The sequence below is a fragment of the Pelophylax lessonae genome (genome assembly GCF_965119305.1).
Source record: "Pelophylax lessonae genome assembly, contig: HAP1_SCAFFOLD_320, whole genome shotgun sequence".
NCBI classification, from domain to species: domain Eukaryota; kingdom Metazoa; phylum Chordata; class Amphibia; order Anura; family Ranidae; genus Pelophylax; species Pelophylax lessonae.
Genome location: NW_028120024.1, coordinates 101087 through 116563, shown reverse-complemented (window position 1 = coordinate 116563; position 15477 = coordinate 101087). Strand labels below are relative to the sequence as shown.

At 43.8% G+C, this 15477-nt stretch overlaps 3 protein-coding genes across 3 annotated transcripts; 2 read left to right on the top strand and 1 right to left on the bottom strand.

Moving 5' to 3' along the window:
• Nucleotides 1–5296: 5296 nt before the first annotated feature.
• On the top strand, nt 5297–5608 carry LOC309543706 (histone H4; the record flags this gene model as incomplete). The annotated part of the gene is made up of 1 exon (XM_082276154.1): nt 5297–5608. One exon carries the CDS (start codon nt 5297–5299, stop codon nt 5606–5608), a length of 312 nt encoding a protein of 103 aa, XP_082132280.1.
• A 4294-nt stretch (nt 5609–9902) lies between these two features.
• Nucleotides 9903–10313, top strand: LOC309543704 (histone H3.2; the record flags this gene model as incomplete). The annotated part of the gene is made up of 1 exon (XM_082276152.1): nt 9903–10313. The coding sequence occupies one exon, from the start codon at nt 9903–9905 to the stop codon at nt 10311–10313; it is 411 nt and encodes a 136-aa protein (XP_082132278.1).
• A 1956-nt stretch (nt 10314–12269) lies between these two features.
• LOC309543701 (histone H1-like) lies at nt 12270–12926 on the bottom strand (the record flags this gene model as incomplete). Its single annotated transcript, XM_082276149.1, has 1 exon — nt 12270–12926. One exon carries the CDS (start codon nt 12924–12926, stop codon nt 12270–12272), a length of 657 nt encoding a protein of 218 aa, XP_082132275.1.
• Nucleotides 12927–15477: the final 2551 nt, after the last annotated feature.

The window sequence follows — 15477 nt, the reverse complement described above, 5'->3', positions numbered from 1 at the left end:
GCGCACTTTTGGCGTTCTCACCCTGCTGCTGCTCGCCTGTCAGCACTGCAGCGTAACTTCGGCCTTCCCGCTCACCGCCTCATATGTGACATGCCCACAAGGTGGAACACCACCTTGCACATGCTGGCCAGACTGTGTGAGCAGCAGCAGGCCATAGTGGAGTTTCAGCTGCAGCACGCACGCGTGAGTCGCTCTGCGGAACAGCACCACTTCACCACCAATAACGAGACCTGTGTGTCTTGTTGCACTGTTTCGAGTACTCCACCAACATGGCCAGTGCCGATGACGCCGTTCTCAGCTTAACTATCCCACTTCTATGCCTTCTTGAAAAAACGCTTCGGGCGATGATGGAAGAGGATGTGGCACAGGATGAGTAGGAGGAGGAGGAGGATGAAGAGGTAACATTTCCAAGGCTTTCAGGGCAGTCATTCACAACTGGCACCGAGGGTGGGTTCCTACACCCACAAACACCAGGTACACAATTGTCCAGCAGGGGCACAGTTATGGAGAATGACGAGGATGAGGAGGAGGAGATGGAGGAGGAGATGGAACCATGTTCACAGCAGGGTGGCACCCAGGCCAGCTCATTGCCATCACTGGCTGGGGGGATAAAGAAGACAAAGACAATACACCTCCCACAGAGGACAGCTTTTTGTTGCCTCTGGGCAGCCTGGCACACATGAGCGATTACATGCTGCAGTGTCTCCGCAATGATCCTCGAGTTTCCCACATTGTAACTTGTGCCGATTACTGGGTGGCCATGCTGCTGGATCCCCGTTACAAGGACAATGCACCGTCCTTAATTCCCTCACTGGAGCGTGATTGGAAGCTGCACGAGTACAAGCGCACGCTGGTAAACACACTGCTGGTGGCATTTCCACCTGACAGCGGGGGCAGAGTGGAAGCACAAGGCCAAGGCAGAGAACAAGGAAGAGGTCGCCAACGCAGCCAAGGTACCGCCAGCACCTCAGAAGTAAGGGTTAGCATTGCCGGAATGTGGAAAAGCTTTGTCAGCACGCCACAACAAGCAGCAGCACCACCAGCTGATATGGAACGTCTTAGCAGGAGGCAGAATTTCACTAACATGGTGGAGCAGTATGTGTGCACACGCCTAGACGTACTAAATGTGGGGTCTGCCCCCTTCAACTTCTGGGTCTCCAAGTTGGGCACATGGCCTGAGCTTGCCCTTTATGCCTTGGAAGTGCTGGCCTGCCCTGCAGCCAGTGTATTATCTGAATGTGTATTTAGCACGTCTGGGGGCGTTATCACAGACAAGCGCAGCCGCCTGTCCAGAGCCAATGTGGACAAGCTCACGTTCATTAAAATGAACCAGGCATGGATCCCACAGGATTTGTCTGTACCTTGAGCAGAATAGACATGTCTAACAGCCTTACCCAGCCATTGTTGTATTTGATCTTTCTTACTCTTTTGGGGTGTACCCTAATTTAAAAAAAAAAATAATAATTAAAAACCAAAACCAGTGTTGGCTACCTTGTCCTCCTCCACCGCTGCCGCTGCTTCCACCTACACTGCCATATCCACCGTCACCTCAACCTCCTACTCCATATGGGCCTCGTCCTCCTCCTACATCATTCAAGATTATTATTTTTTATTTGTATGTATTTTATGTTATTTTAAGTTATTTCCCTATCCACATTTTTTTGCAGAGCACTTGCCATGCTCTTAAGAAGATGTTGCTGCCATTTGCAGCCCTCTAGCCCTTTCCATGTGTTCTTCAGGGCCATGTATTTACCGGCTGCTGTCAGTTCTGGTGCTGTAAAAAAAAAAAAATTAGGACAACTTTTCCAATTGCAATACTTCTGTTACTTCTGTTATGACATTGTCCATGTGGTGGGACTATTTGTACACAGCTAATAAGTCTTTTTGTGGCTGCAAATATGTCCTAAAGCTTTTTTGAAGTTTGCCCCCCATTTAAATCAATGGGGCCCGCCGCAAACTTGCGGTTCGGGACATTTGAGAAGGTTTGCCGCTAACGTTCGCGAACCGCCCCTGCTAATGTTCGTCCATCACTACAGGAGGATGACAGCAAAATGAGGAGTGTTTAATACAGTAGACCCGGCAGGGGTGTCAAACTGGTGGCCCTGCAGCTGTTGCGGAAACTACAAGTCCTATCATGCCTCTGCCTGTGGGAGTCATGCTTGTAACTGTCAGCCTCACAATGCATCATGGGACTTGTAGTTCCTTAACAGCTGGAGGGCCACCTGTTTGAAACCTGTGCAAGGAACCACAGAACCCAGCACTGCCCTGCTTCCCTATACTGTATGCTGTAACTAGGATAGATTTACAAATCTTACACAGCAGAAGATATGTATGTCTGCAGAAAGATGGTCTGTGGGTGTTACTACTTTGTTCCTCATTGGTTCTAAAATCATCCTAATAGAGACTATTGCATTAATAAACTCAGGATTCTGACTTTCAAACTCAGAATTATGTAAAACAAAAACAAAAAAAATCAAGTTCAGATTTTTTTTTTTTTTTTTTTAATGATGGCCCCAGGGCTCTTCCATAGTCTCCACTAATCTTCCAAATAAACAGATATTAAAAAAAGAAAAAAAGAAAAAAAGTGTAGATATTGGTAAAGATGCTAAACATGTACAATGACAAAGGAAAAATCTTCTAGTTTTTACTTCTATAAAGGACTGTGTGCTTTCCGAGGTGATATTGCGATCAGATTTGTATGTAGCTGATACTTTGTACATATTTTGTGTCATTTAGCTATCAGGCAGCTATGGCTTTATTTATTGACATCGATCTGCTGTTGATGATGGAAATAGATACAAATAGACAAAGATTTGGCTGGGCTGATTGAATAGATACAATGTTTCGTTTTTCTTGCTTCTCTCCCCCATTGTGTTGTGGGATAAAAGCTCCGCGATCTTCCCAACGTGTGATTTGAGATAAAGTAACAATGTAAGGCGGGAGATTGTGGAGGATGTTTTATTGTAAGAATGTGTGAGTATTTTTTATTCAGCTCTGCCACCTTGTGGTGATTCATGGTAGAACAGTTGGGTGTGTGTGCAGTACAAGGCGATGAATAGGGAATGTATAGAGGCAGAAAGTGGAGATGATCTCCGCAATAAATCTAGAATCAGGATGGGAATAGGAGGAAAGTTCGATCCATTCTCCTCCCAGTCTGATCGATTTACAGTACTTCTCTACTAAATATCATTGTTATTGCCCCCCCCCAAAAGCCGGACATACCTGGCTTTAATTATTTATTTTCTTTATTAAGTAATATATTTTTATTGTGATAAAATGTATTAATAAAGTGCACTCTACAGGCAAACACTTTGTCTCCTTATCACACTCAGACTTGTTATACAGGTGAGCAGTAATGAGAGGAAATGTGATCATAGAACGTCATTCTCTCATCTCTTTTCATTCCAATCTTTCTATGCTGATCGTCTACTCACCGCTAAACTCCTCCAACCAAAACCATACCCTCCTTCATAGACCCGCAATGTCACATCACATTATAATTCATTGTTCAGGAAATTATTTCTTCTCTTGGCTATTAAAAGACTACGCCTATGATGGATCAGAGTTTCTACTTTTAAATCTCCCGCCATAATTCTACTGGCCAATAGGAAGATCTAGCCGCAACCCGACATTGTAGAAGTTCTATTCATAGATCTGCTCATCTTCCTCCAAATCACATCAACACCAAATCCTCGACGATTACTGCCACAAATCCGCAAATTAATCCGAATCAATTATTTTATATTCTCAAACCCAACGGATCTTCTCAGAGCCACCCACTTCTATCTTAGGATCCGGACATACATGTTTAGGAGATTTGATTTTATATTTACACACCGAAGATTGTGATCCGGGTGGGGGGACAATGTGCTACAATGACACCTGTCCGTCCTAACAGCGAATTCGAGTTTATATATATATATATATATATATATATATATATATATATATATATATATATATATATATATATATATATATATATATATATATATATATTTTTTTTTTTTTTTAGGTTATAAATAATTGTTTATTTCGTATTTAATGTGCAGGAACGATGTGATCTACTTGCAGGGATTGGATTTTATTTTCCTCCATCCTTTCATTCTGCTGAATATCTTCTGGAGATCAGAGATCATTCAATATTAAATACCGAACAAACATCCCCCATCTGAAAAGGAACACAGATCTCACACCCTGCTTCACACTCCTTGGAAGAAAAATACATTGTATTATTGGAAGAAAACGCCCAGAACTGTGATTGGTGCAATTTTCACATTCTATAATTCAAATTTCCCGCCATTCTATGGAACGTTCCAATTATCTCAGATAGAATAATCCGACACTAAAATCTGATATCTTTTCCTCCGGGAACATCGATCATCCGTCCTCTGAATTGTCGGGCAGTTTATCTAACCATGAATAATAAATACGTTAGAAATATAAATGTCACATTTCTTCCAGTCTTTTCTTTTACTTCACTATACAGAATCCGCCCTGCTAGAGAATGTTTCCTATAGAGATCAATGAAAAGTCTACTGAACAAGTATTGTACAATATTGTTTCATGTCTGATCGGCCCCCTCATTAGAAATAACACTGTTTCTTAGTAAATTAAGAATATATATATATATATATATATATATATATATATATATATATATATATATATATATATATATATATATATATATATATATATATATATAAAATCATGGCATGTCAGAAAAAATGTGCAATGAATCAATAAATAAACTATTGCGCTTCTAATGAATTACATCAGTTTCAATTCAGAAAAAAAAAAATATGTAAAAGCTTCTAAATAAATGAACTTCTCTGCAGTGTAATAAATGACTGAACCCCGCCCCCTTCTCAGCATGTCTCCCATCAGGTCCGCTCAGCCTGTGAACTGTCTGAAGATGTGTGTATTTGTTCTCTTTTCACAATAATGCTTTATAAATATGAAATTACTATGAACAATGGAAACTGGTTACTTTGTTTCTGGTATAATGTGATAAGTTTCCTGTTCTCCATGTAATCTCCAGGAATAAATCGAAAATACATGAGAAGAAGGAATAAAATAATCTTCTTGGAAATGTATTGCTGTTGCATTAATGTGTCTGAATATAACAGAATATTTAGGAGCCTTATAAATTAATGAAATGATCTTTATTTTGCAATGAATGTTGTGACCCCGCCTCTTTCCCAGGAAGGTTTCCATCTGGTCCGCTCAGGTTGTATATAATGAGGGCGGGCAGACAGCTGAGCTCAGTCTGTCTTTGTAGCAGAGAATCATCATGTCTGGTCGCGGTAAAGGAGGGAAGGGTCTGGGGAAAGGAGGCGCCAAGCGGCACAGGAAGGTGCTCCGGGACAACATCCAGGGCATCACCAAACCCGCCATCCGACGTTTGGCCCGCAGAGGGGGTGTCAAGCGCATCTCCGGTCTCATCTATGAGGAGACCCGCGGAGTGCTCAAGGTTTTCCTGGAGAATGTCATTCGCGATGCCGTCACCTACACCGAGCACGCCAAGAGGAAGACCGTCACCGCCATGGATGTCGTCTATGCTCTCAAACGCCAGGGGCGCACTCTCTACGGATTCGGAGGATAATCCCACCGCTTACCCGCTTCATCACAACAAATGCCCTTCTCAGGGCCACCCACCTTCTCACACAAAAGGGCTGATCATTCACAACTCCCAACACTCATTTCTACACATTTATTGTGTAACAATAGGAACTTCCGCTCTTTGTTTCACTAAGCAATGGAGTGCTGCGATGTCTAGCTGCCCATACACTCTGCGATCTGATTGTTCGATCTGCTTTACATTTACCAAAGATAAGGAACAGAAAAATATTAAATTTATTTGGTTGGGCAGTTAATGTATAGGAGATTGTAGAGTCAGCACTCAGTGATGGAGCCGATTTTCCGAGGTGGCTGCTGAGTGAGAATATATCGTTTATGTTGGAACTGAACCGAAGTCATTATTTCATGATTAAAATAATGGAGATCACTAATACTGAGATGATTATATAACAGATATAATATCTGTGAACATTCCGATTTTGATACAGGAAGAACAAATCTGTGCATCTGCTATATGTACAAATTCTAGATCCGAAAGAGGGGAGAGAAATTTGATCTTTAGTTGCATATTTCTATACAGATGTGATTATGAAACGTGTTATACTTCCTATCCCATCCTATAGAAAGGTAGAGATCTATGAGAGAAGTCATCTCACTATCATGTTCTGTATGTAGCAGTGGGGGAGGGGGATTCTACACTCTGAGGACTTGGAATAAAAGAGAACATATGGAAATGTTTTACATTATTCAATCATCTTCACATTCCATTTTCTATTCATCTTCTTAATAAAGCATTGATATTTCCCGGATAAATGTCTCATCTGATGATCTCCGTGTCGGATTTGGCGGTATAATAGGGATGATTATTTGTAACGTTCTCAACATTTCAGGCGGCCAAATTTGAAATCTGAGCCAATCAGAGCTGTGGGCGTTTCCTTAATCAGCCAGTAATGTCTGCTGAGGCGTCCCAAAGGAAATGTGTTCTGAGATAATTCTCCGTTTCCCCCCCAGAAAATACTTCTACTTTCCATTGATCTCTATAGGAAACGTTCCCTAGCAGGGCGGATTCTGTAGTCTGATGTATAAAATCAAACACTAAAACAATAATATTTTAACAAATGTATTCCTAAACTACCGCTAAAGGGACCGGTGATTGTTTCCTGGAAGAACATTCTATCTGAAAAATTTGAATGTTTAGTCCATCACATTTGATATTTTTCTTTTTTAATAAAAATTCTGATGGATGTTTTTACTAATATGTGTTCCTTTTTCAGGTGTGGATGTTTGGTATATAATGAATAATTTCTGATCTGTAGAAGAAATGTAGTAAAAGTAAAGTATGGAGGACAAGGAGGAGGAGTCTCTGTAAGAAGACATTGTTATATAAATCTTTATAATAGGATAGAACTGGCAATGGCTGGAAGCACTGACATGTCTCATGATTGCCCACCCACATATATAGTTTCACATATTTTTACTTAGGAAATAAAGATAGTTATACTGAGTAGAGCTCTGCTGTGATGTCTGTGGGTGGCTCTTAGAAGAGCCTTTGTGTGTTGTTGGGGTGATGGGTGGGGGAGGGGTATTACTTGGCGCTGGTGTACTTGGTGACGGCCTTGGTGCCCTCGGAGACGGCGTGCTTGGCCAGCTCTCCGGGCAGGAGGAGGCGGACAGCCGTCTGTATCTCCCGGGAGGTGATGGTGGAGCGCTTGTTGTAATGAGCCAGGCGGGAAGCTTCGCCGGCGATGCGCTCGAAGATGTCATTGACGAAGGAGTTCATGATGCTCATGGCCTTGGAGGAGATGCCGGTGTCGGGGTGGACCTGCTTGAGCACCTTGTAGACGTAGATGGCATAACTCTCCTTCCGGCTCTTCCTCCGCTTCTTGCCGTCCTTCTTCTGACTCTTGGTCACGGCTTTCTTGGAGCCCTTCTTGGGCGCCGGGGCGGACTTGGCTGGTTCAGGCATGATAAGGGTTAATGTGTTCTCTCCGCTGTGTGCAGGGAATGAGTGCTGGATCCGCCCTCATGTGCTGCTTTTATAGGCGTCCTATGCAAATCACTGCTCCTCCTCCTCACTCTTCTATTGGAGGATTAAGTCATGTGATGGGGAGGGGGTGGAATGATTACCTTCCTCGTTTACCGATTGGTCTAGAAACAATTCAGATAACTATTGGGTGGCTTCAAATGTAACCAATCACAGAATGTGACGTCAGAGCAGTGACTGTATAAATAGAAGGAAGGGGCAGGAATTTGGTATCTTCGTCTGACGACTCTCATCTCACAATGTCTGGCCGCGGTAAACAAGGAGGAAAGGTTCGGGCAAAGGCTAAGACCCGATCATCCCGGGCTGGGCTGCAGTTCCCAGTCGGTCGTGTTCACCGTCTGCTCAGGAAGGGCAACTATGCCGAGCGGGTTGGGGCCGGAGCTCCCGTCTATCTGGCCGCAGTCCTCGAGTATCTCACCGCTGAAATTCTCGAGCTGGCCGGTAACGCCGCCCGCGACAACAAGAAGACCCGCATCATCCCCCGACACCTCCAGCTGGCTGTCCGCAACGACGAGGAGCTCAACAAGCTGCTCGGGGGCGTCACCATCGCCCAGGGAGGAGTCCTGCCCAACATCCAGGCCGTGCTGCTGCCCAAGAAGACCGAGAGCCACAAGGCTGCCAAAGCCAAGTAATCGCCAACAACTCCCCCTATCACCCCCTCACCAAACAAAGGCTCTTCTAAGAGCCACCCACATACATCACAGCAGAGCTCTACTCTCATTTTAATAGTGTGCTAAATTGTTATTTTTTTTTAGCTAGGTGAAGTTGTTTTAAATACTATAAACTCATAAGTTTTGGTGCGATTTTCTGGTCTAAATAAATTCTTATGTATTCGGAGTAGCACAGATCATATATCTAGATGTCCGCCTTTACCTTCTCTCTCATCCTTATACTGCAGCACAATGGGCGATCATGAGACGTGTCAGTGCTTCCAGCCATTGCCAGTTCTATCCTATTATAAAGATTTGTAGAACAATGTCTTCTTACAGACTCCTCCTCATTGTCCTCCATACTTTACTTTTACTACATTTCTTTTACAGATCAGAAATTATTCGTTATATACCAAACATCCCCACCTGAAACATCAACACAGATCAGTCAGAGCCTCCATCAGATTTTTTTTTTGTTTAAAAAAAAAACAATATATATATATATCTATATCAGATGTGATTGGTTAATCTTTCAAATTCCTCCCATAGAATCCTCTTCTTCCGGGAAACAATCACCGATCCTTTTAGCGGTAGTTTAGGAATAAAAAAAAAATCCTTCAATTTTATTGTTGTTTTAGGATTTCATTTTATACATCACAATACAGAATCCGCCCTGCTAGATAATGTTTCCTATAGAGATCAATGGAAAGTCTGCTGAACAAGTATTTTCTGGGGGGGAAACGGAGAATTATCTCAGAACACTTTTCCTTTTGGACGCCTCAGCAGACATTTCTGGCTGATTAAGGAAACGCCCACAGCTCTGATTGGCTCAGATTTCAAATTACTACTTTTAAATTTTCCCGCCTGAAATGTTGAGAACGTTACAAATAATCAGCCCTATTATACTGCCAAATCCGACGAGACATTTATCTGGGAAATATCATCAATGCTTTATTAAGAAGATGAATAGAAATGGAATGTGAAGATGATTGAATAATGTAAAACATTTCCATATCTTCTCTTTTATTCCAAGTCCTCGGAATGCAGAATCCCCTCCCCCATTGCTACATACAGAACATAATAGTGAGATGACTTTTCTCATAGATCTCTACCTTTCTATATGATGGGATAGGAAGTATTACACGTTTCATAGAAACCTTCATTAGAGATTGTTCCTGAAAATCAAATCTAAACTCTGACACCTTACTGATCACTAAGAAAAAACGTATTTATAAAGCCAGAAATTATTTCCGATTCAATAAAACATTTCCCGATGATCCTTCTTGGGCAGTTTATAGTAAAATTGTCCTTTAGTGGATCTCACAAAGCATTTCATCTTCACAATATTTCTAATGTCTCCTATTTCAACAATGGCGCGCACAGCTTTCCGGGCAGGTTCGGGTTAATCTGTCCCATGTGACCTCTGGCTGGGAAAGCCCCGCCCTACTGAATCTCACAACTCAGTCATTGGCTGATTAGAGCTCTAAGAAATGGTCCTATTAAACCTAAGAAGGCGTGGTCAGCACTAACCAATAAACGCGGAGCGTGGTCTGTATAAATAGACGCCGCACAGCCCGTGTTCTCACACTTCTGTTCCGTCTGGAGATTAGAAGCTTTTCGCCGCCATGGCAAGAACCAAGCAGACCGCTCGTAAGTCCACCGGAGGGAAAGCTCCCCGCAAGCAGCTGGCCACCAAAGCCGCCCGCAAGAGCGCCCCGGCCACCGGCGGAGTTAAGAAGCCTCACCGCTACAGGCCCGGCACCGTGGCTCTCCGGGAGATCCGCCGCTACCAGAAATCCACCGAGCTGCTCATCCGCAAGCTGCCCTTCCAGCGCCTCGTCCGAGAGATCGCCCAGGACTTCAAGACCGACCTGCGCTTCCAGAGCTCCGCCGTCATGGCTCTGCAGGAAGCCTCCGAGGCTTATCTCGTAGGACTCTTCGAGGACACCAATCTCTGCGCCATCCACGCCAAGAGGGTCACCATCATGCCCAAAGACATACAGCTGGCACGCCGCATCCGCGGAGAGAGGGCCTAAATACGTTCTTATCTCCCTCCATACTATCTCTACACAGCACAAAGGCTCTTTTCAGAGCCACCACATCCGCCTCACAAAGAGCTCCATACTACCTCATCACTCCTACTACATGCTGCCAATCCCCGCTACTACATTTCTACACCCCCCCCCCTCATCACCCCCACTACATGCTGCCAATCCCCGCTACTACATCTCTACACTTTCCCTGCCATCAGATTCACCGCATTTCTCTTTTCTCTCCCTTCTCTGCGCTCCGATCCTCAGTGTGGAAGGAAATCTCATCGGTAACATTTCTAACCATTCACACTTCTCTATATCTTCCCTAATAGATACAATGGAGGAATATTTCATGGTGAGCGAAGCTCCTCTGTAACATTTCTAAACCGATCCCAGAGAAATCATTCACATTTCTCATTTATAAAGAAGATCCTTTCTTTTACCGATTTATTGTCCCCTAAATACAATGGAACTGATCTGTAACATTACTAACAATTACAGAGTAACAATTCACACTTCTATATAGATACAATGGAGCAATATTTGGCAGTAAAACAAACGTTCCTATAAACAGGATCTTTACTTCTTCTCTCATCACTACCAGGAGATCAGAGAGAGGAAATCTGTTCTCCCCTCCCCCTCCTGAACACTCCCCGGGATCACCGATTTCTCAGCTCGGGTGTATAAATCCTACAACTCACTGCTAATAAATCTCACACTCACTCCTCATTCTTCTGCTTCCTCTCCCCGATCTATCACAGGAATCTCTCCTCTGATGTTCTCCAACTTTCTACAATCTTCCCTTTCACACACAGGGGGAGGGGACACAGCTGCACATTCCTAAACTTCTCACCAGCAGAGCTTACACTCTTTATTATGCTCTTCTCATTCATTATCTACACAACACAATTATTGGCACCCTGGAGAGAATTGGACATTTCTCATTCCAATCGATCGTTCTCAGCCGATCAGCACACAGCGATATGTACAGTGAGTGTGCACAGCACCATTCCCTATCTGTCTTTGCAAACTTCGCGGCGATGAGATTTCGGCGGGCAAATTCAAATTTCCCCGATCGGCCTGTGTCAGCCAATAAGAACGTTTATAGCATCACACGGTGAACTTTGTAAAAGTGGAGCCGAGAGATGGAATTTCTATCCGAACGGAACATCGGCGCTGCTAAACCGATTTCTATTTTTTAGGGGAAATGTATCCCCTCCCCCTCTCGGAGATCTCACACATAGTGTGCGGGAATTGTCGCCGATCCGCACAACAGATGTGTCTGGTGGGGTTCCTAAAGATCCTTTATATCAGGAGGGATCTCCGATCTCTTCCAGTGATTTCTCCTATAAAATGTAGATTATGAGATGATCTGCAAGGGATAAATGTACAATGTGTGATGGGGAACATCTGAGCTCCTCTATACTATGCAAAGTCTATCCTGCCCCTGTTAGGAGGAGATGGAGGTAGGTAGGTGTGGCTCTGATAGGAGATGGGTGTAGGTGGGTAGGTGTGTGTAGCTCTGTCAGGATTAGATGGGTGTAGGTAGGTGTGGCTCTGATAGGATGAGATGGGTGTGTGTAGGTAGGTGTAGCTCTGTTGGGAGGAGGAGGTGGGTGTAGGTAGGTAGGTGTGGCTATTTTAGGAGGAGGTGTGTGTAGCTCTGTCAGGATTAGATGGGTGTAGGTAGGTGTAGCTCTGTTAGGATGAGATGCGTGTAGGTAGATAGGTGTACTTCTGTTAGGAGGGGGTGGGTGTAGGTAGGTGTAGCTGTTAGGAGGAGGTGGGTGTAGGTAGGTATGTGTGGCTCAGTTAGGAGGAGGTGGGTGTAGGTATGTGTAGCTCTGTTAGGAGGAGGTGGGTGTAGGTAGGTATGTGTAGCTCTGTTAGGAGGAGGTGGGTGGCTCTGAGAAGAGCCTTTGGGGGGTGTAGATGAAGGAGGCCTCCGGCTGCTGGGATTTATTTCTTCTTCGGAGCGGCCTTCTTGGGCTTGGCTGCTGCCTTGGGTTTGGCCGCCTTCTTAGCCGGACTCTTGGCGGCTTTTTTCGGTTTGGCTGCAGCTTTGGGCTTCTTGGGGCTCTTTGTCACCTTCTTGGCAGCTGCGGCCTTTGCCGGTTTCTTGGGGCTCTTGGTCGCTTTGCTGGCCGCCTTCTTCTTAGGGGACTTAGCCGGCTTCTTGGGTGATTTGGCCGCCGTTTTCTTGGGGGACTTGGCCGGCTTCTTAGCAGCAGCCAATGGCTTCTTGGCGGTTTTCTTGGCTTTGTCGCCCTCTTGCTGCTTCTTGTTGATCTTGAAGGATCCGGAGGCTCCATGTCCTTTCACCTGGACGAGGTTCCCCTTGGTCACCAGCGCCCTGACGGCGCTCTTCAGACGGCTGTTGTTCTTCTCCACATCGTATCCTGAGGCGGCCAGGAGCTTCTTGAGGGCGGCCAGGGAGACCCCGCTGCGCTCCTTGGAAGCGGCCACGGCTGTGACGATGAGATCGGACACGCTGGGACCGGACGGCTTCTTGCTGCCTTTCTTGGCTCCTCCGGCTGCCGCCTTCTTAGCCGGCTTCTTCTTGGCGGCGGGCTCCGCTGGAAGAGCGGCGGCTGGGGCGCTCTCAGTCTCGGTCATTATTCTCAGCGAGTTTCTAAATTAGATAATAGAAATATAATGCTCGAATGGCGCTCTGTCTTATATACAGACGTTCTGCGCCGCTATTGGCTGATATAGAACTTGCCTTCTGCACTGCTATTGGTTACACTTTAGACACGCCCACTGACTGTCATTCCACTGTTGGAGAATCTTCTCTCTCTTCTTGTGTTTCCCTGCAGAGAGAAAAACGATTTTAATATGAAATGGAAGGATGGCCGATCTTTATCGGGGACCCGATCTGCTCACTGGACTGTCACTTATCGATCTCTCACTTACCGCTCTCATCATCTGCTCAGGAGGCTTAACACAGAGGCTGCAAACACCTCCAACCTCCTGAGTGTGTGTCCCATTCCTCCTCCTACCTGCTTTTCTACACACATTCCCATCAGAAAACAATCTTCTCACATCTCCAACTACAATCATCTTCACATAACATGAGTGAAGAGTGAAGATCAGGAAACATTTCCCTCCAATACACAAATCTGCTCGTCTATAGCTGAGTAGAAGGAGCCTGGAACAAAAACATCAGCCGGGGACATCAGATCCTTGTGTGATGTGATGGGAGAGATTGTTAGAGATACAAAGGTGTCAGATGATGGGAACATGTCATATTTAATATACTTTGTATCACATTCTGCTCATCATCACACATATATTGTCATCTGAATATTCTGAGTAATTTTATTGCCACATATTACTACACAGCTATATAGACTACTCAGGTAGAATGTTTCCTTGTATCTAGAATCAGAGGTAAAATCTACACATTCCTTCACACGGGGCAAAAAGAGGATGTCAGTAAGGCAGAGGTTGGTGTCAATCATCTTTTTATTATTATTATATTTTTTCCATTTTTTTTTTTTAAATATATAAGATAAGGGAGGGTTATAATAAACCCCATGTAAAATGTATTTTTACCATCTTTGGTCCGATAACCAATCAGAGAGTGAGAAGAAATCCCTCCAAAGTGAGGGGATCCCTGATTCACACCAGAACTAGTGTCCACAGTGAAAGAATTCCACTCTACTGGGTGGGGACTACATTTGGTATTTTCTTTTACTTTCAAAGCTCAATGAAAATTGTAACAGGACAGATAGAGAATCTCCCCAATGGGGACACAAACAGCAATAAAAACCTGTCAGGAGGTTCTATCCCTCTCCACTATGTGTCTTTATCTTTAGTGATCTATTTTTTTTTTTTTTTTATATTATTATTATTTCTTGAATTCTGTATTTGATTTTCTTAAAGATCTAAAGAAAACAACAAAGGAAATGAGAAGATGCATTCTCAAAGTATTGCATGTATACAAAGTGGATTGCTCAGATAGCAAACACATATACAATACAAAAAGTAGAGGTATGTAAGCCACTGGTCTGTATATATGATGGCTATTAGGCAAAACAAATTGAAGGGTAACAATGCAGAACCTATATTAATTTTTATTTTGAGTTCAAATAATAATTGGAACCCGCAGGCAATCACACATGTAGATCTATTATGCAGTATTGGTAGGTGCATAGTGCTGATTTCTCAACCTTTTCAACACAGAGGAACCATTGAAATAAATTTCTGGTGTCGGGGAACCCCTGCTAAAAATTAAAAATCTACAACTTATGTGACACATTAGTGTGACAGTCAGTGGGAAGAATTCTCCTTATTCTTGTCATCGTTGGGAAGAATTACCCCCTTACAGATAGCTAAAAGGAATAATGGTGTCATTGGGAACATATCGGAGAGGCAGAAATTGCCCATTGCTTAAGGAACCCCTAGAAACCTCAGAAGGAACCCTAATTGGTCAGTCTAGATTTGTATTTCTGGGGTCTTTGAGACACAGATCCCAGTCTTTGTCGAATTTTTCTGTGGTAAGTTTGGCTTTGGAGAAAAAAATATTACATTTTAAGATGGTTGATTATTATTATGGTCACGTCTTGGAGGGACGGAGGCTGCAGACATTTTCATTATCTAGCTATTGCCATTTGTGCATCAATGAGAATGACTGGGCATTCCCCCCATATGTGGAAACGAGTTCCTGGGAGATCACACTTTCTCTAGCACAAATTAAAGGTGTTGGGCTAATTATAACAAGTCTGGTAGGGGTATAGTACCACTGCTGAAAGAGTGTTTGTAGGGGTTCCCAATGTGTGGTACAATGGGAGAGCAGTTCAGGTAACAATAATGCCTTGTACCATTGGCACGGTGGTGGGGCAGAGGGTACATGCGTAGACCGTTACAATTTTCGGTTCTGGATAGATTCCCCTAATGGTTGTGAGAAGAGATCATAGATGTATGAGATGCCTTAGAGTAGTTTATCGTCCAATTTATAGGAAATTTAACAGAAGGTAAAGGATCTTTTCCTGTGTAACCCAATGTGTTTTAGTAAGCAACGATCTGATCCTGAATTAAACATTGAATGTTCTGGAAGAAAGGCCGTATTTGGCTTGGAAGTTTGCAAAAGTCATTACGTTTGATGAAGGTAAGAGATTTCATATAGTGTGGATACCGGCTTCTATCGTGAGCTGTAGCTGTAGAT